At 44.9% G+C, this 21617-nt stretch overlaps 1 protein-coding gene across 1 annotated transcript; it reads left to right on the top strand.

Annotated features, from left to right (window-relative positions):
- The first annotated feature begins 6389 nt into the window (after nucleotides 1–6389).
- ATF4 (activating transcription factor 4) lies at nucleotides 6390–11490 on the top strand. The gene is made up of 3 exons (XM_069231289.1): nucleotides 6390–6557; nucleotides 9431–9730; nucleotides 10413–11490. Exons 2-3 carry the CDS (start codon nucleotides 9517–9519, stop codon nucleotides 11405–11407), a joined length of 1209 nt encoding a protein of 402 aa, XP_069087390.1. The 5' UTR covers nucleotides 6390–6557; nucleotides 9431–9516; the 3' UTR covers nucleotides 11408–11490.
- Nucleotides 11491–21617: the final 10127 nt, after the last annotated feature.

Here is a 21617-nt window from a genome sequence, read left to right as displayed (position 1 = left end):
TCTATAACATTGTTATATGCCTGTTCATATTTATATATATATATCTATATACAGTGTAAAGTGCCTGTATGGTTTTTTTCCACTCCCCCTGTATTTTTCTGATTATATTGAATTTGTTATTAATATCATGGCTCAGTAGAGTGACCAGGATGCAGGGTACTACCCTGAAGATATTGACAACCAATTAGAGGTGAATTTGGTTGAGGCACTAGACTCCAGAGTGCAACAGTCAGTTAATGATGCCCTGGTCAGAGCACTTGGCCCATTTTCTGGGCAACTATTAGAATATGCCCAATCCCAGGGCTGGATGGCTGGCAATACATCCTCCATAGCAGAAGAAGTACTTCCTAAGGCACCTTCTAAGTCCAAGTCCAAATCTAAAAACCTGACAAGGGACGAACCTGCTGGTGACCTACATGCAGATATGTTTGAAAAACTGCATAGGAAGAGGAGTGCGGATCATAATTACAGCACTCATCAGGATTCTTCAACCTCTGGGGATTCTGACGACCCCGATACAGATGACTTAACCGAACCAGCGCCCAGTAAAAAAGCCAAAAAACAGCCCACGGCCCTTCAATTTTTGGACTTCGATCCTTCTGATATTATGCACCCTAGGTCTTCTAATTGGGCCCCATCTTCGGAGGTTGCTCAGTATGTGCATGCAAACATAAGGAAGAGTTTTGATAAAGAGGTTCGCTCTAGACTTAAGGCAGAATGTCCTAGACCAGATTTGGACAATAATGTGACGGACACTCCAGAAATTGATCCTACCATGATTACATTTCTGAAAAAATATGCGAAAGACCCCAAGAAAGGTCTAGATAGATCATGGCGCCTCTGCCAGGATAAATTACTGGATATGTCAGGACCATTAACAAAAATCTTAGATTTGGCTGTCGCTTCCAAGGAGTCAGACACACCTGTTAAAACGGATGTCCTCCTAGATTGGGCCCAGAGGGCAATTTGTCTCTTGGGTAACACAAATTGTGCTATTTCCACCGAGCGCAGAAAATCTATACTCATGAGAATGGACCCAAAATTAGTAGACTTAGCCTCGTCAGAAGCGGGTCCGTCAGCCGAAGGTCTCCTTTTTGGCTCGTCCTTCATTAAAGAACTGGCAAAATTTTGTTTGACATTTTCCACGCTTGATAAAGCTCAGTTATCCCTCAAAAAAGTTTTCAGAAGAGGCCTTTTTATAAGGGCTGGGCGTTATGGCAGACGAATGCCCGGCCGAGGTAGTTTCAACAGTCCCCAAAACTATTACCCAAGAGGTAGAGGTAATTGGTCCACAGACCAGGCTGATACCACGTTCTACCCTTCCCGCCCCGGAGGAGGGAGGTCCAGATTCCGCAGGGGACATCGTAGACAACAAGGAGCTATCCAAGATTCCTCCTATTCCGGTAAGCATTATTCACCATTCACAAATTACACTGGGCGGAAGAGTAAGATTGTTTGTGGACAAATGGAAAGAGATCTCTGGGGATCCTTGGGTTATTCAGACTGTGATTCATCAGCTCCCCAATCCAGGTATCCCCTCCTATAAATATGATTTTTTCCCAAGAAAATCAGAATTTTATAGATTTAGAGGTTCAAACTTTGATAAACAAAGGAGCAGTAATCTATACAACCCCTCACCCTTCCGGGTTTTGCAATCCCATTTTTGTAGTAGACAAGAAGTGAGGAGGTCATCGATTGGTACTGAACTTAAAAGACTTCAATTCTTGGATAGTGTACAGACACTTCAAGATGGAAGGGATTCACATGCTGAGAGATATCCTTCTAGAAGGAGACTGGATGGTGCGGTTAGATTTAAAGGATGCGTACCTCTCAATTCCGGTCTTTGCCCCTCACAGGAGATTCCTTCAATTTCAGTGGAAGGGTCATTGGATGGAGTTCACGGCTCTCCCCTTCGGCCTATCCTCAGCACCATGGTGTTTCACAAAGCTATTAAGACCAGTAGTGGAATGGTTGAGAACCAAGGGTGTTCGTCTTATCATATATCTGGACGACATCCTACTGATGGCGCAAGACTCCCTGACTTTGTTGACGCACTTGAATTGGACAATCAATCTGTTACAAGATTTAGGTTTCCTTATCAATGCGCAGAAGTCATTGTTCAAACCAGCACAAGTGATAGATTTTTTGGGTTTCAAGATCGATTCGATTCTGTCTCAGTTGATTCTGCCTGCGTTGAAGATTCGCAACATCAAGAGGGAGTTGAGATCGGCTCTACTGAGGCCGATGATTTCTCTAAGGAATATTGCTTGTTTGGTGGGCCTGTTAGCCTCATCCATTCAAGCAATTTTTCCGGCCCCTTTGCATTATCGCGCTCTCCAAAGACTGAAGATCCAATACTTGAGACAAGGGTTGAGTTACTCGGCTCTGATTCCTCTGACCCCAGAGGTCAAGGAAGAGATCCAGTGGTGGCTTCACCACATGGAAGCATGGAATGGCAGGGCCATCTTCGGTTCTCACCCAGAAATTGTCATAGAATCAGACGCCAGTCAGTGGGGTTGGGGAGCTCGCTGCGGCTATTTAGTCACAGGGGGACGTTGGTCAAGAGGAGAACAGGATCTACACATCAATTGTCTGGAACTCCTAGCGGGGTCCTTTGCAATAAAGAGTCTATCCCCGAACAAGACAGACTGCTGCCTTCTTCTGAGAACGGACAATATTTCGGCAGTCCGTTATGTCAACAAGTTGGGAGGAACAAGATCCAGAGTTCTTGCAGAGATAGCCAAGGAATTTTGGCATTACTGTCTGAGTCAAAGATTAGTGGTAATGGCGGAATATCTTCCGGGGGCTCTGAACACAGTAGCAGACTGGAACTCCAGATATCTGTCAGATCCCAGCGATTGGAAACTGGATCCGTTGATTTATCAACAGATAGTCCAGGAATGGGGTTGCTGCGAGATCGATCTGTTTGCGTCTCGCCTCAACACTCAGATCCCGAAGTTTTACAGTTGGAGACCGGATCCACAGGCGATGGCGACGGATGCATTTTTACAGAATTGCCACTCTGTACTGAGTTATGCGTTTCCCCCTTTCCTTTTGATTCCCAGAGTCCTGTCTCAAGTACGGAGGCAGAAAGCAGACCTGATCCTGGTGACCCCATTGTGGAGGTCTCAGCCTTGGTTCCCTATTGCACTCCAATTAGCGTGTGCTCTCCCATTACTCATTCCTCCTCGTCAGGACCTGTTGTTGAGTCCGGAGGGCCTTCAACATCCCTTGATTGTTTCGGGGACCCTAACATTGATGGCATGGAGGGTGTCAGGTCAAGATGGAAAACCCCGGGACTTTCACAACAAGCTAAAGATTATATTAAAGGAGCATGGGCAAATAGTACCCACAAAAGATATGCTTCTGCGTGGCGTAGATGGGATAGTTGGTGCAATAGAAGGGGTATTAATCCCTTGGAGTCAAGTATTGATTTAATTATCAACTTTTTAGCAGAATTAGCTTCTTCTGGACTAGCCTATAGGACCATTAATAATTTCAGGTCTGCAATTTCATCAGGTCACACACAAATAGATGGCAAACCGGTAGGTGAACATCCTTTGGTATGCAAACTCTTGAGGGGTATTCGTTTTTCGAAACCTCCTCAAGCCAAATATTCAGTTCTTTGGGATGTAAACATTGTTTTAAAATTTTTGGATTCCTGGCCCAATAATAAATACTTATCCCGTAAACAGCTTTCTGCCAAATTAACTATGTTGCTATGTTTAGTATCATGCAAAAGAGTGTCAGATTTTAGAGCATTAGACTTATCGGGTAGAATTTATTCTCCAGAAGGTGTTATGTTTAATATTTCCAGAAGAACTAAGAATAATTGCAGGTCAGTATCATATCCCTGGTTTCCAGATAATTTGAAATTATGTGTGGTTCAGTGTTTTAAGGACTATGAAGTGGTTACAGAAGAGTTTAGGCAGAACATGAATGGGCAGGTTTTAATTGCATTACAAAAACCATTCAAGCCAGTCTCTTCTGCCACTCTTGCGAGATGGATAAGGTGGCTTATGAATGAAGCAGGCATTGATATTAGTCATTTTGGTGCTCATTCAGTTAGAGGAGCTATGGCATCAAAATCTTTTTTGCTAGGTTCTAGCCTAGAAGACACTATGAAATCAGCAGACTGGTCGTCTGAGGGGCCTTTTCGTAAGTTTTATTATAAACCGGTGCTAGATGTGGCCTCTGTTGTTATGGGTCAGCTTTAAACTAGCATAATCCGAGCCTCCGGTCCTGATATAGAATGAAACATTTTCTAGCTTACGCGTCAAGAATTTTCAATTCTATTAAGGACACGGAGGCGAGGATTATCCCACCCTATAATGAATAATGATGCTTTATATATTTTATGTTTTAAAATGTATTCATTTAGACCCTCCCAGTGAGTTATATTGGGTTTGAAATGGTAATATTCTTATGCTTGTTATTATATGCCATTGTTATGAGAATATTACCGGCCTATATTTACTATTTTTTCCAGGATCGGATCAGAAGAATTCTTGATGATTTGTACATCCTGATATCGATGTGTTAAAGATCCAGTTTTTTACTTGAGTGAGATGTCGACTTGAAGTTCCACCTGGTTCTTTCCTTCGTTGGACGTTCCGTTACAGCAGTGTTCCCCAACCCCCGGGCCGCGGACCGGTGCCAGTCCGTGGATCAATCGGCACCGGGCCGCCCCACTGTGGCGGGCGGTAAATGTTTGATCATTTTTCCGTGGCCCGCTTGTCACACAATGGGACAAGCGGGCCACGGAAAAATTATCAAACATTTACCGGTCCGCGGCGATAAAAAGGTTGGACAACACTGCGTTACAGGATGAGGTTCTGATTCATCCATTACAGAAGAGTTCGTTGAGGAAGGAGTTAAAGTTACTGGTTTGGTCAAAGAAAGAGGATATGACGTTTGGGGTTAAGCATTATATAGACTAAGGTCACATACTGTGATTGTTGCACTTGATACATGGACTAGAGCATCTTGGGAGATGAAGTTTTTTGTTTATTGTGTTTTAATTGGCTGCTGCGAATTTTCAGTAAAAAAAGAGAAAGCATAATCCTCTCCTCCGTGTCCTTAATAGAATTGAAAATTCTTGACCTAAGCTAGAAAAAATTTCACTCTACATTTCTGAAAGTCCCCAACATGCGAGCCTAGCCCTCGCCTCAGTGAAGCAGGAGCGCCCGCCTCTGTCGCACCTTCCTTCACGCAACCACTAGCAAACGGGTTTTCCAAATGACGCACAATTTTCCACCAATCAGGACTCTCGCACGCCGCCCCACGCGGCCGACGCGTGGTAGTATTCCTTAGAAACGTGAACAAATCGCATTTCTAGGTTGGGGACGGGAGTGTACACCCTTCGATGGCTCTAGAAGGTAGCTGGCTGCCATTTTAAGGTCATGCATTTCAGTTAGTCCCCTCCCTCTTAGAATTGAACGGAACTGCCTGACCTTAAGATGATCGACACTGCCCCGCCGTGCGCGCTTAAACACTGCATGCGTGTTTCGTCTTTGACGAAAGGGACGTGACGTCACAGCATAACAACAACACAATGTACACACGCTTGTGGGACGAGAGCGGCTCCTCCTAGTAAAATAATCGGTGACTGTAATCGCGTCACAGCCCATCCCCTTTGACGCCCGTGGACTACTTTGCCACATGGTAAAAGAGTCCTCACTTTTCAGATGTGTTTGTGCCCGAATCCAGATGTAAACATCACCAAAAATTATTTCTGTTTCTGTATGTTTGAAACATATACCCTTATTCTCTCGAAGTGAAGTCGTGACTGTTTAACATGTTTCAACGTACCACCTCAAATAATCCCGCGTTCTCTCTTCCACTATTGCGGGACATGCCAATATACATGGCTAGCCGAACAACTGTAAACAGCGAAACCCGCTTGAGTTTTTGTAAAGTTTGAATATTATTTTCCGGAATTACTGAGCACTTCCTCTATCGGTCGCGGAAGAATACAGGCATGTCATTTCTTTTTGCTGAAGTCGGTCATCAGTCGTTCCCAAAACGACAGCAAAGTTTTCTGAAATCAGTATAAAGCAGATATTTTATCCATAGCGGACCTCAAGGGAAGATGAATATTTTAGATTTTTTTTTAAAGCGTTTCTGGTTCGTTACCATATGGTGTCAAAGCCTCTGCGGAGGGATACGTGCTGGTCTAAACATATTAAAGAACTAAAGTAATTGTCTTGTCCTTTTCTGCCAACTACACAGTTCCAGGGCTCTGCGGGTCAGATTTGGCGAGTGCAACGATGAAAACGGCGTTTTTTTACGCCAAGAAAATGTGTTTTTAAATCTTTAGTTTCGAGGCCGCGGAGGGATCTGAACGCTGTGAAGCGCCCCATATAAAACGGGCGACTTCATATCCCGCCACGTCAGTGTGAGGAGAAAACAGAGAGAGAAGGATTTGTGCTAGCCGCTGCGCCATAACCTGGTGCCACTGCCAGCCTCAGCCATGGCTGTATAATGGCAGCGTGCCCAGCAGCGGCAGCAAGCAAGGCCCAGGCAGTGGGACGGCACACGGGCAGAGCAGCCATGGCGTGAGTAACATGGGGTGTCGGAGTGAAGATCCCCTTTCAAAGTATTTTTTTTTTTTTTTAAGGGGGGAGTGGGGTTGTGTTGGCGGGTGCAAGAGGGGATACAGAGTTACGTATGACGGAGGTGTTATCAAAAGTAGAGGGTAGTTTATGATAGACTTTAAGGACCTGAAGAGCCTGATACCATATTTATTTATTTTTTTGGGGTATTTATCAACAGTTGATAGTGAACTTGAGTAACTAGAAAGCGTTATTTTGTTGCGGTCACTCGGGTAGCCCGTGAAGCTTTTATGAAACGGGCGGGGTACGTGGCCTCTGAATGCTGCGAGGTGTGCCCAATATAATTAAGCCATTTCCGGAGTTGGTGGTAGCCAAGTGTTGCCTAACAATCCACAGTCACATTCTTGGTAACGCGCTTCGTGAGAGCTTAATTAAAAGGGCCTGAACACGCCAGTTGATTTGTGAAATCACGACACACACTATGTCCGGGTATATGACATTTTTTTTCGCTTATGAAACATTAAGGCTTGCCAAAGTAACCTAAACCTATTAGGTAGTCGCCACTGGACCCCTAAGTTTAAGAATCTCGCGTTCCTTGGGTGTCAAAAACCGCAGTGAATTGTGATAATTCAGTCCGCCTTGGTTGGCTCGAAGCGCTCTAACTCGGGAAAAGGTCTCAATAATTTAGTATTTATTCGACGCCTAACATAGGAACCAAAAGTTACACGAAAGCTCTTGATTTCACTAGCCTAACACCGCAACCGGCGACAAATGCCGTTGCGTGGAAAACCCACCCTTTCCCGTTTGTTACAAGTTTATGGAATTGAGGTTTAACACATTCCCGGTCACAACTAGTTGTCCAGGTATAGTCATCCGCCCTACTTCATAACATTTCGTAGTGCTGTAACATCAGCATTTCAAATATGTTCAGAGATCCAACCAATGGAACCTCACTTGTTAGACCTGCGTTTGTCGCCCTGTAGAAGAACCTCAACTGTCCTTTATTTATATATATATATATATATATATATATATATATATATATATATATATATATATATTTTTAGGTGCTTTTGAATATGCCAGTTCGGCAATACGACAACGGGCTCCGCATCCTTTTGTATTTAAGATGTCCTGGGGAGAACTTCTTATCTATCTCGCGGAACACCCGTTGCCACTTAGTATCACTTTTTAAAAAAATTATTCCAGCGTCATGTCTTGGTGCCAGTGGCTTCTAAATTCCCTAACACTGGAATCTCACCTCATTCAAACCTATGGTGTGGGTAACTCGACTTTGTTACTTAGGAACTCCAGGGCACCCTGTCTTTTGCACGTCATACGTCACACACCCTAGTGGCGTAAGTGCTTTATTGCTTGCGTTATAATGTAGGGACCTAGGGCCATATGTACGAACACATTTTCCCATTGACACAGAATGGGAAAAACCCTTTGCTACATCTGGACCCTAGAGTTTACCTCAACTTGAGGGACCTGGAGCGCAATAGTTTAGGAACAACTACTCCATTTAAGCAGCTGGCGTGGAGGCTACACCTTTCCAAGTTAGTCACCATTGGGTGCCCTTGGTGTGGCTTATCTGGCCCACTTGCTGCTGAGTGGACTAATGTGGGTAGTATTGGTTTGCTACTTTATTTTCATCACGTTCGGCTGCATCAAGTGGGAACATTTCCCGTGCGTAACTGTAAGAACGAATCTAACAGCATCCTGACCCACAAGACACGGAACACCTTACAGTAACACTTATATTGAGACGCCCCCTATTTTAGGAGGTCTTGAATATACACTTCCTTGCAGGGAGTCCTAACGTGGCATCAGTATCGGCACCCAGCATGTTTTTGTGGGCTATAGCATAATCTCTCACACATTAGCAACCTAACTAATCGTGAAGTGCAAATAAGGCAAACTCGGTGCCATGTAGTTATTGGAGGCAACGTTGTAGCCTCTGAAACAGTTAGGCTTAGTTCGTGGTATTGAATGATGCATTCCAGTGTTACAGCATTTGCCTATGAACTTAATCTGCAAGTCTGGGAGGCCTATGTCTAACCTAAAATCCCTGACAGTTGGACATATGAGGTTAGTTAATTGGGAACTGTACAAATTATGCGCCCCCCCCCCCCCTTAATTACAGTCGCAGTTACCTAGACCTGCGACGACGGAATATCTGGGCAGTAGGGAACTCCCATCAAGGCCCAATCAGGCGTCCCCTCGGGAAGCATGGTCCTGTTATGCTGAAACTATTGGGATCTGATCAGCCATTTCTTCCCACACCCGGCATTACTGGCGTTCTCTTGCGGCTGTGCAGCTGCTTAAGTTGGTTTTGGGTCTCAAGGGTGTCTTGGATTACATACTTAATTGTGCGTGCCACTGCAAGCGTCGAGGGTTGCCGGGATCAGTTTGCACCTGCTCCAACCATGAGCACTGCGTGCAGCCATGGGAGCAGCCTATCAAACCAACCTTATTTGTCTTGCTCATGAATGCTAATAGCTGCCTCTGCTGACACGTAAAGCGGGATGCCGTTTTTTTTCTATGGTTACCGTTAGTGTTTAACTATACGTGCTGTGCCAGAATCATCCCTCCGCAGCATCAGCCATACAGAGAAAATGGCCGCCCAAGTGTAGGTCTGAAGCTCTGGAGTGGCAGTTCCGAAATGGCTGCAGCTGTCTAGGCTGCGTCACATCAAGCGGGGTGGGGTAGCGGCGGCATGCCATCTTTAGAGACGGCAAGGGGATTTTCTGTGAATTGGCTGAGCATAGAGATAGTGGAAGAGGGAGTTTTTATTTTATTTTTTAATTATTTAAAAAAAAATGTATAACTATGGTCATGTTTTTTATTTTTTATTTTTTTTTATCTTTCTTCAGGTTTTTCAAGGCATCCCGCAGCAGCACTGCTGTACCCGACCACGCAATCATCGCATTGTTTTTACTAACACTGAAAATTCCACGAGATGGACTTCTCGACAAACGATATTCTGTTGGGGGACTTTCGGTCCCCCTTCAGCCAGTCGTCTTTGGCGGCTGAAGACACATTGGGTCTCCTAGATGACTACCTCGGGGCAGATTGGCCAAGCCCAGCACCAGGGTTTTCCATCCTCAAGTCGAAAGATGTCCTCACTGATTTGCTGTCTAAATCTCTCCTGCACCCCACAGGCAGAAGTGAGGGTAAGTATTTAGCAAACATGGAGGAATGAAAGACTGTTTAAACTCTGTGACAGAGTATGGTTCTTAAGTATGGCCTCCTTCATATGCTGTCTGTAGAATGCGGCTCGTTTTCCCTTGGCCTGGGACAGGCGAAACTTTGCGTATTTTCAAAACGCACCTGTACCCGATCTGCCTTTCTTTCAAATATTGTGCAGGCCAGCATTCCACAACTTTTGAGTGGGCTCTTGCCGATTCGGAGTTAAAAGTATGAATGAGAACCGTACTGTAGTAAAGGTTGTCCCATTACGGTTTGTCATCTTTAGCAGTGGTCTCCAAACTTTTTAAAGCCGCCACCCCCCACCCCCCCAATTTGAATAATAGAAATTATCGTGCCCCCCTTAAAATTTTTCACAATTATTTTATAAAGATTGCAATGTTTAAATATGCCTAGACCTATTGAAACATTGCAGTTAAGTACTGTTTGCCTTTTTTTTAGAAATGCAGTAATATGCTTCTGCTTAAAACAAAGGCCGGGTATCTTTATAATGCTTTTTTTTTTTTGGGCCAGAGTCTGCCGCCCCGATTACTTGAGGCCCCTCCTGTTTGCTCATGAATCCTTTCCTTGACCCTTTCAGTATTTTTTTTGTCTTGTCAATATCTGCCTTTCTCTTTAAGGTTATGTGTGCCTTTTTTTGTCTTGCAGAGGATGCTTTCACTGGCATGGACTGGATGGTGGAGAAAATGGACCTCAGGGTGTTTGAAGACTTTGATTCCCTCTTGGGGGCGGAGAATATGGAAGCCACGGTCTTTCCCGGTGATCTCATGGCAGCACTGGAAGGCTCGTGTGATCTGCTAGAGGTCCCACATTTCCCTATAGTGCAGGGTAGTCTCTCAGTGCCCGAACAATCAACTTGCCTTGCCAAGTCTCCATTGGGGGCTGATCAGGTAGCACCCACTGCCCATTTTCTTTTTCCAATAAATGTTTTGCCAGAGGCAATGGAATTGCCCGAGGATCCATTCTGCTCTCTGATTCCGACCCCTAAACGGGAGAATTCTCCTGCGCATTTCCCTCTCTGTCCCTCCCTTGACTCGCAGGCATCTAGTCCAGACCATGCCTTCAGCTTGGAGCTGGGCAGTGAAGTGGATATTGGGGAGCTCCAAAAGCTGGAACCATCTACCAAGTGTGAGAGGGAGGAAGAGATATCATCTGATGATAGTGGAATATGTCTGAGCCCCGAATTGTACCTTGTGTCCCCCAAACAGAGCCCCTCTTTTTCAGTAGAACCCCCCCTGAGCATATGTATGAACCCCTCTTACATGGAGCTGCTCCAACAGAGTCCAGCTTCAATGGAGCCTGGCCCAGGCCCCGAGCTTGTCATCTCTGAGAGACCCAAACCGTACACCTTCCCAACCGATGACAAAGTATTAGCAAAGGTGAAAGTAGCTGGTGGTGAAAGGAAACTAGACAGGAAAACCAAGAAGATGGAACAGAACAAGACTGCAGCCACACGCTATAGACAAAAGAAGAGGGCAGAGCAGGAAGCAATTTCGGCAGAGTGCCGTGAGCTTGAAAGTAAGAACGATGCCCTGCAAGAGAAGGTAGACTCACTGGCCAAGGAGATCCAGTATCTTAAGGATCTTATGGAAGAAGTGCGAACAGCCAAGAGTAAACGTGCAAAGAGTCAAAGCCTAGAGTAGTTGTGCTGCCTGCGAGCTGTGTACATAGAACGCTTGTAGTGTGGTGTAGGGTTACCTAATTAAATAAATTATTTTTTAGTTAAGAGTGCCTCTGTGGGTTTTTGTATGGTTTTTGTATGGCATGGGGGTATTTAGTTATCTTGTCACTCACATGTTTATCTCGGCTTCCTTTGTGCAGTATTTCCAGGTAAAGGAAAGGTAATTGAAGCAGGCTACTCACTTCCTCCCAGTACCGTTGCACCAATGATTTTTCACTCGTTAGCAGCAGTACATGGAGCCAGAAGGCTAATCTCTCTGTTCACTCTACATTTATAGAATGTCTACCAAAATAATTGACAATACTCTTGTGTGCTTCTTACGTGTAAACGGTGTGTGAGGACGACCTACTAGCCACTAAGATGTTTAACGCCTCAAGTGTGTTTTCATGTCAGGTAAGTAATTTAGGTGAATCAGCATCCTTGGGAGGGTGGAAAAGCCACTTAAAGTAATTGCTACATTGAAAGAGAAAGGGGATGTATAGTGTAGCGCTTGCTCTGTGGGTACTGAAAGTAGCCAATGCCTTCCTGTTGACCTTGACAACTGCAGGTGCACTTGGAAGGTGTGAAGTACCACTCAATGTTATCTGAATTCCTAATGGAAGATAATTGAGGTGTGTGCCCGCGCCCCCCCCGTTAAAAAAGAAGGGGTGTGGGGGTGATATGCGCATACTCAATAGTGGTCACTTCCCCTTCTATCTGGAATACACATTCCTTCAGTATTGGCACACTACAAGCATTTTGTTGTGAAAAGGGCAACTTAAATACCGAACATCTATTTTAGAAAGGCTCAGCTGAAATCCTTAGCCCATGTTGGGGAATGAGTCCTGGCTCTGGGATGTGAATGTAGATATGATCCAGTGGCATGCTCTAAGGGGACACTAGTACAAAAAGAAGATACAGTGGGGGTGGGGGGGGGCGGAGAGGCACAGGATAAATGGGTCCGTAGGGACCGGTTGCTATTAACCCTTTAGCGGCTACACCTTTTTCCCTCCTAGAATGCTAGGCCCTTTTTAGCTATTGGCTCTTGTACTCCCCCCCCCCCCCCCCCCCCCCCCCACCTTGCCAAAAAAAAAACACACACACAAGAGATCATGCCAAATTTGTTGTTTAGCTTTATTTTTAGCGAGGTGGGGGAGAGAAGGTGTAGTGCGGTGTAAAAGTGTGTGTGTGTGTATGTATATATATATATTCCCCCCCCCCCTGCTTAACAATAGGATCAACAAAAGGTTTGATGTGCTGAAATCCCATTTTTGTGCTTTCAGCCTGCTTCGTTTGTGGTGTAAACTGCTGTGAAATGCATGGGGTGGTCCGGGAGTGGTGTAGATCTCTGGAAAGTAGCTCGTTTCAGCAAGCGGTCACTTTAGTAGATGCTCCAGAGAAACTGTTTAAATATACTAATAAAATTAGATGGAAGAAACCGCTATTTGTGACAATTTAACTTGTAATTTATCGCAGTGATGGCTGGTTTACAAAAGCAATATATTATGACATCTGCTAGACTGGTGATACTCTATGGCCCTCCTAACATTTACATGCAGCCCCCAGGTCAACAGCAGCACTGTGCTGCTCTTTATTCAACTTGGCACCAGCACTAAATTGTTAAATAAACAGACAAGTAATTCATTGGTGGCTTATTAAAAAGAGTTACTATGGTGTCTTGAAACTCAACTTTAGAAGCACCTTCATTATTAACCGCTTCACATTACCGACAGCAGGGAGGGGGTTAATAAATAAATCCTCTGGTGTTTTTTTTTATTGTTATTTATATTAGATTATTTATATATATAATCTATCTCTGGGAGACACGGAAGCTCTTCCGTGTCTCCCTCCCGCCCTTTGCGCTAACGTTACAATGTTGATTTCCCCATCCGAGCAGGAAGTATTGTGATTATGTTTCTGCTACAAAAGGGTCAGACTTGTCTAGTGGCAGTTTTAGTGCCATAAAGAAGCGCAGAAGGTTTATATGCCCACTGCAAAGAGCAAATCTGTATTTTATGTAAATAGCTGAGTACATTAGTAAAGTCAGCCATTACATGTGCTATAATACAAATGAAATGTATGTGCGGGGTGGAGGGCGGCTATGGAGATATGAAGGGCACTTTTGCTGGGTGGTAATGAGGGAATCCGAGGAGGAGGGAGTGGGAGCACAAATAATGATTGTTGGACTGGGCGCAGGCGGTGCTAAAGACTGACTAATAATATGTGACAAGGTGTTTTTTGAGCGTCTTAAAAGAACGTGCTGATTGAGGGAAGAAGCGCAGGTAAGGTGGCCTCTTGCACGTATCTCACACACCATTGATTTTGTGACTGTCTACGTAGGCTAGTATTTTAGAGCAACAGTTTAGCCAATAGCAGAGATGGCATCTTGATGGATGACTTCTGCTGTCACTCGGGTTATAGAGGACAGCTTTGACATAGGATCAGAGACTGAGACGTCCGATACTGAGACAGCGTCTGAGGCATAGGACAATGGCGCAGACTATGGGAGTGATTTTTCAGTCGGAGGAGTCCTATTCGATAACTCCTCTTCCAGTACATTATGAGGACAGTCCTGCTGTCCCTTCGCAAGCAGTCTGTGCAACTGGGTAATAGTGGGTTAGCCAAACCCAGAGAGCAGGTGAATGCGGCGGCAAGCAGAGAGAGAGAGAGTGAATGCTCTCTTGGGAGCTCCCCAATTTAGTTCAGCCCCAAATTCCACAGCCCAAATCGTATTGTGGAAACATCAAAATTATCTATTGCAAAACAAACTGGTTTTGTAAGGCAGGCACCTGTGTTTTTGGTCCTGGGTTCGGCGGCCATATAGAGAAACACACTAAACCCAAACATTTCTGGAAACTAGACATTCGGGGGAGTCCACAGAGGTGTGACTTGTGTGGATTCCCCAAAGTTTTCTTACCCAGAATACCCTGCAAAGCAGAAATGTTGAATAAAATATTTTTCTCGCATTTCTGTCACACAAACTACAGGAATATGCTGGGATTCACAAAATTCCTACCACCCAGTGATTCCTCACCTGTCCTGATAAAAACCCTACCCCACTTGAGTGCCTATACCTAGTGCCTGCGTCGCGAATGGATCACCCCAGGGTCAACAGCTGCCTCATGTAAGGACCAACATGTGATCTATTCCTGTTGCGGGCACCAGGCCTACCCACACAAGTGAGCTACAATTTTTATCGGGAGACTTGGAATGCTGGGTGGAAGGAAATTTGTGGCTCCTCTCAGATTCCAGAACTTTCTGTCACCGAAATAAGAGGGAAAAGTGTTTTATTGGCCAAATTTTGATGTTTTCAAAGGTCAGAGCCCCACAAGTCACCCCATCTTGGATTCCTCTAGGTCTCTAGTTTTCAAAAATGCACAGGCTTGGTAGGTTTCCCTAGGTGCCGGCTGAGCTAGAGGCCAAAATCTACAGGTAGGCACTTAGTAAAAAACAGCTCTGTTTTCTGTCAAAAATGGGATGTGTCCACGTTGTGTTTTGGGGGTATTTCCTGTTGCGGGCGCTAGGCCTACCCACACAAGTGAGGTATCATTTTTATAGGGAGACTTGGGGGAACATAGAATAGCAAAACAAGTGTTATTGCCCCTTATTTTTCTCTAAATTTTTTCCTTCCCAAGATAAGAGAGTGTGTAAAAAAGACGTCTATTTGAGAAATGCCCTGCAATTCACATGCTAGTATGGGCACCCCGGAATTCAGAGATGTGCAAATAACCACTTCTCCTCAAAACCTTATCTTGAGCCCATTTTGGAAATGCCAAGGTTTTCTTGATACCTATTTTTTACTCTTCATATTTCAGCAAATGAATTGCTGTATACCGAGTATAGAATGAAAACCAACTGCAGGTTGCAGCTCATTTATTGGCTCTGGGTACCTAGGGTTCTTGATGAACCTACAAGCCCTTAATATCCCTGCAACCAGAAGAGTCCAGCAGACAACGGTATATTGCTTTAAAAAATCTGATATCGCAGGAAAAAGTTACAGAGTAAAACATAAAGGAAAATGGCTGTTTTCAGCTCAATTTCATTTTTTATTTTTTATTTCAGCTGTTATTTTCTGTAGGAAAACTTTGTAGGATCTACACAAATGACCCCTTGCTGAATTCAGAATTTTGTCTAGTTTTCAGAAATGTTTAGCTTTCCGGGATCCAGCATAGGTTTCCCACCCATTCCTGTCACTAACTGGAAGGAGGCTGAAAGCACCAAAAATAGTAAAAATGGGGTATGTCCCAGTAAAATGCCAAATTTGTGTTGAAAAATGCGGTTTTCTGATTCAAGTCTGCCCGTTCCTGAAAGGTGGGAAGATGGTGATTTTAGCACCAGAAACCCTTTGTTGATGCCATTTTCAGGGAAAAAAACCACAAGACTTCTTCGGCAGCCCTTTCCCCCCATTTTTTGGGGGGAAAATTGAATTTTCACTGTATTTTGGCTAATTTCTTGGTCTCCTCCAGGGGAAATCACCAACTCTGGGTACCATTAGAATCCCTAGGATGTTGGGGGGGAAAAAAGGACGCAAATTTGGTAGCTTATGTGGACAAAAAGTTATGAAGGCCTAAGCGCGAACTACCCCAAATAGTCAAAAAAGGGCTCAGCACTGGGGGGTGGGGTGGGAAACGGCCCAGCAGCTAAGGGGTTAAAGACATCGTTCAGCAAATATATAAAAATGTGATCTGTTTGTAATGAAAACAAAGTGCTTTTCATTAACCTGCGGATCAGTTTCACCTTAGTACACATAATTACATCACTGCATTGAGAAATATTTTTAAAATGATAGTTTTCAAAAAGGAATTTAGAAACTTTAACCGTTCTCCCCCTCCCCCCGACAAAATAACGTATTATAACACAGTATCAGGAGTAACCCACCCCCACGCTAACTCCCGTTTAAGCTAGAGACTGTAAACACAAAAAGTGGGGGAGAACATGTCTCTTATGGCCTGTTCAATGGATGCTGGGTAAGCAATTGCTGCAGTGAAAGTGGATATATGGGTGTGATGTGTGGCTAGACCTACAAGGAAGTTCCCTTTACGGAGTAGGTGGTCTCGCACACAGTGTCGTGCTTCATCATATGACCACCTAGCCCCACCCAGGTAAGATGACACTACCTGGGCAGACTCAACCTCGTTAAAAGAAATTCAGAGGGAGTGCAGATATATTATCTTTCTGGATAATACAAGGGATCCAGGTAAGAGTAGTGAGAGATACAATTACCTTACAAATCACCTGTTAGGTTAGGAAATGTAATATTGGTGTTTTGTAGGTAAGAATAAAAACGGGGTTGGGGACTCCTTTGAGTATGATGACTCAAGGTGTCTAAAAGATAGGGGACCAACATGTTTCTGCCCTCATTAAGAGCCAAAAAGGTCTGGGGCATTTATCAGGGTCAAGGATCCCTAAAGGGGAAGAACAGAGATGAATGCTCCTTGAGAAAGGTAAGTGCTCAAAGAGAATTGGCCTACCTGAAAATATTAAAGGGGTATGGGCTAAAAGAGAAATTAGATAAAAGTCAAAGGTTGTGAAAAATCTGTGCCACTTCACTCCAAACCACAGCACATTAAGGGTTCAGTATCATGTAGTGGAAAATACACGTGCAAGAGTTTTAAGATCTTTGGCAAGGGAAGCCTATTTAGTTGGTCTATACATGAACAACATATTTTATTAAATCAGACACAAAAGGTTTTATGCAGCATACATCCTGAAGACTTATTTCAAGGATCCCACAATTTGGTTAAGCGGAGAAGCTTGGATTTATACCCAAGTGTCTGTTTTCACATTGCGCAATTCAGACACTAGGTGTAAACGCTTCACCTACCCTATAACCACTTTACCACTACTTCTCCTCAGCCCTCTGACCACCGCCCTGCTGATATCAATGCGGCCTCTTTGAAAATGTTTGAGCACCCATGTGCTAGACCCTTCTGGTCGTGGAGGTAAATGTGGTTTGTAGTTTTTCCAAGAATCCTACGTACCTACAGCCAATAACTGATCTTCTACTTGTAGCTTTTCATTGTGGACCAGGAATAGAACAAGTCATACAATAAAATATAAAGAGTGAACAATGTTAAGAAAACCTATATGGTTCCCAAAGGGGCACAAGATGTGGAAGTAACCACTGCTTGTAAACTCCATATCTCTGAAATTGTGGGTACCCCTGTTAGCATGTGAATTAGATGGCCTTGCTCAATGTCTTTTCAAACACTGGCTTATTTGTAAGGTACAAATGTAGAGAAAAGCAATACGCAATAACGCTTGTTCTATGATTCTGAGTTTTGCTGATTCCTGAATAAAAATGGTATCACATTTGTGGGTAGGTGTACTGCCCTCAACAAAACAAAAAAAAGGGACCATGGGAATGCAGGCCGATGTTGTTCTCGCCAGGATTTCTTACCCAGAAGTCATTGCAAACCACAATCTGCCTAGAAGAAAACATTTTCTTCACATTTCTGTGATGCAGTGTTCAGGAACCTTAAGGTAGCCGTCCAGCATTTCCTCAAATCTTCTGTCAAAGTCCCTCTTTGTGTGGGTGGCCATAGTGCCTGTGTCAAGAAAAGGCACGTAACTCAATGTGGAAACATCACTTTTCCCCAACCTGATAAAGCAATCAGGGTAACTGATATCCGGGCCTGAACTGGCAAGCCACAAAGGAAAACTTGCCAAACAGACATTTTGGAAAATTACACAGGAGTCCAGGGTAGTGTGGCTAGCATCGATCCTTCACTGTTTTCTTATGACAATTCCAGCAAAATTTGCCTAGAATAGTGTATTTTCCTTGGCATTTCAGTGAGGTAAACCTCTGGAAATCGCAACATTCCTATTGTCTGGTGTTCACCTACATGTCCTGATAAACATGCTACCCCACTTGTGTGGCTGAGTCTAGTGCCTCTTAAGGGGACTCATGAAACTTAAGGTCCATGGGACTTTTGCGGGGTTACTTGTTGACCCTGGTTTGATATGTGCCCATTTGGGGTCACCAGGCCCAGCCACACAAATGGGGTAGAGTTCTTAATGGGACACGCAGGAGAAGGCTGGTTGGTAGCAAGCTTGTGAATCTCTGGTTTCCAGAATGCAAGCAAAGTGCAGTTTTACCCTTAGATTTGCAGGGGATTGTGGGTAATGAAATATAATGGGATCTACTCGAGACTCGCCATCTTGGATTGGCTGGGGGGTGCCTAGTTTTCAGACGGTCTTTGATTTGGCAGGTTTCCCTTAGTTGGCAGCTGATCCATGGCCAAAACATGCATCCATTCACCATAGAAGTAGGACGATATTGGGACTTATCCCCGCTTTTGCTACCCATAGGTTTTTTAAAAAGTGTGCATTTCTTCTCTTGTGGGTCCTGGGGAGGTGCCTCAGTTGTCGATCCTGGAGTTAGGAGTAATGGCTCAGTAGCAGAGTAGGTCACTCTAGCCTTTTGTTTGTTTTGGCACCATGTGGAAGATGCTGGTGTCTTGTAGCCTTTCTGTTCTTTGGGGCAGATTTTGGGTAATTACCCTCATCCACCCCTGGTGGGAAAGAGACAAATGCCTCTATTCTGGGGTGGGAGCAGGGTGTAATGCATAGGTGTGCTTTCCCCCCACACCATCCCTTTTTTGGGGGAGGGTGGGTGTTGGTTGGGCTTACCCAGGCACCACGCAGTGCTCCTGTCTCAAAATAAGTGCATCAATCTTTCTGCCTCACCTGGGGTGAATTGATGAGGGTGTTTATCCAGAATCTACCCCCAGGAGACAGAAAGGCTTTAAGACACCAGGGGGTAATAGGCCTAAAAATAAAGGGGGGGAGGGCAATTTACCCAAGCATGACTCCATGCTCCCACCCCAGAACAGGTGCATCAGTCAGCCCCTGGTGGTGAATTGTAGGGGTTTACCCAAAATCTGCCCCAGGGGACAGAAAAGCCACCAGGGGAAAAATAGTCCCAAAAAATAAAAGGTGGGGGAGGCTCATTGCTCCTTGCCCCTAGTCCAGAATGGGCCCAACAGTTTTTCTGACTCCACCTAGGACAGGTTGTGGCTAAACACCCTCAAATCCATTTTCATGGTTGAGCCTGCAATACTGTTGTGTACACTAAAGGGCTTGGAGCCTACCTGTTGCTTGCCATTTAATACTTAACACATAATGGTGCAGGACGTCCCAATCCACTTCACTATAACCCACTCCTATTTAATCAAAACCTCCCGTCTCCAATCATCCCAACCCAACCCACCCGATCTGATCAGCCTCACTCAAAAACAATCTGCTCTACTGCAATCCAATCCAAAACAATCTGCCCCACTTCAGTCCCAAGTGCCCCACTCCAGTCAAAAACAGTCTGTCCCACTCCAATATGCACAACTACAGTCCAAAACAATACATCCAATCCAACCTACACCAATTTGACCCACTCCAATCTTTCAATTTGCCCCACTTTAATAAAATAAACGACCTCTCCAACCTGCCATGCCACAATCCCAAACAACCCACTACACTCCAAAACCACCTCTCGTCCCTCCCAATCCTGCTATAGTCCAGATCACCCACACACCAATCCAGCCCAGCCCAGTCTACCCCACTTTATTTCAAAACACCTCACCTCAATTCACCTCTCTCCAGTCCAGTCCAATCCAACCTATTCCAATCATTCCACTCCATGGAAACCTATTATACTGCAATCCAAACCACACCAATCAAGTCCAGTCCAATCCACATTAATCTATCCTACTCGAGCCCATCCACCCAGTACAGACCACCTTAATCTACCCCACTTCAATCCAGTCCAACCCTCCAGTCCACTCCAATCTACCAAAATCTAACGCACCCCACTCAAGTCAACCCCACTCAATCCAATCCATGCACTCAATACTCTCTGATCCACCCCATTGGAGTCTGATTTACCCTATTCTACCTCACCTGAATGGAATACACCCCAGTCAAATCTATCCCACTACAATCCAGCTCCACCAGTTCACTCCACACCAATCCATCCCACTGCAGCCCACCCCACTCAAGTCCACCCACTCACTCCAATCCACCACACTACTTCAGCCCACCCACTCTACTACAGTCCATCCACTCTATCCTATCCAGCCCTATCGCTCCAATTCAAACCCCCCACCACAATCCAATCCACCTCACTTGAATCTGTTCCAATCTCGTTCACCTCCCCCCGCTCCAATACTCCACTATCTCAGTCCACTCAACTCATTTCCACTCCAAGGTAATCTCTACCACTCCACTCTACCCACTATTCTATCAGAGACTATACCCCCCCCCCCCCCCCCCCCCAACTCCACTCCACTCTGACCCTTGGCTAAAACTCCTTGGTGTCTAGTGGTCTAGATCGGAGGTAAAGACCTGGCCGCTGGGTTTGGGGAAGCTTGCAGAAAGACCATCACTTTGGAGGTAGGGGCTGGGGTCTATGTCTGGGCAGGCTGACACTGGCAGGGATAATAAAAATCAACAACAACTCCCTGTTGTCTAGTTGGCATTCTACTTCCCTGGGGGCAAACTGGGGGTATAGACCTAACTGCTCCTAAAGGAGTTCAGAAACACTATTGCAGCGGATTGAGGGGGGCAGGCATGATGACATGGTGGGCCATCGTTACCCGTTTCTGTACATGGACAGTCCCTGGTGTCTAGTGGTCATTTTGTCCTTGACTGCAGATTAGAGGATTTTACCTCCAGCGATGGGGCGGGTGTGGGGGAGTTTCTAGCCCATTGCAGAGGGCTGCCTCTCCTCTCAAAAATAGTCCCTGGTGGTTAGTGAGTGGACCCCCAAGCAGGGATCCATTGGGGGAAGTATCACACTGGAAAGGGGCAAATATCCTTTTTCAGTGATACCTCTTCTTTCTGAATCTGTGTTTGAGGAGGCTCAAATATGCAGTGAAGCACTGATGCAGTGATAATTAAATGTGCAGATTAGCGAATCTCACTTTCAATGGAATGACATGAGTGCACCAATTGTCGTTACAGAGGGGGGAGGGGGTTGCTTGGGTCACGAGGGAAGCTCTTTCCCCAGCTCCTGAGGATGAAATGGAAAAAAAGGGCAATCTTTCTGGGGTTCATACTAGAGCAATTTCCCACCTCGTTTGCTGGGATGACCTGGAGCTGTCGTCTGCACACGAGCACTGATGCTGAGGACAGCTTCAGGCCGTCCAAAGGAGTGAAGTAATATTGCTTGAAATCTGTTTTCGTCTGAGCCTATTTTT

Source organism: Pleurodeles waltl, chromosome 4_2 (assembly GCF_031143425.1).
Source record: "Pleurodeles waltl isolate 20211129_DDA chromosome 4_2, aPleWal1.hap1.20221129, whole genome shotgun sequence".
Taxonomy (NCBI): Eukaryota; Metazoa; Chordata; class Amphibia; order Caudata; family Salamandridae; genus Pleurodeles; species Pleurodeles waltl.
This window is presented reverse-complemented; position numbering and strand designations above follow the sequence as displayed.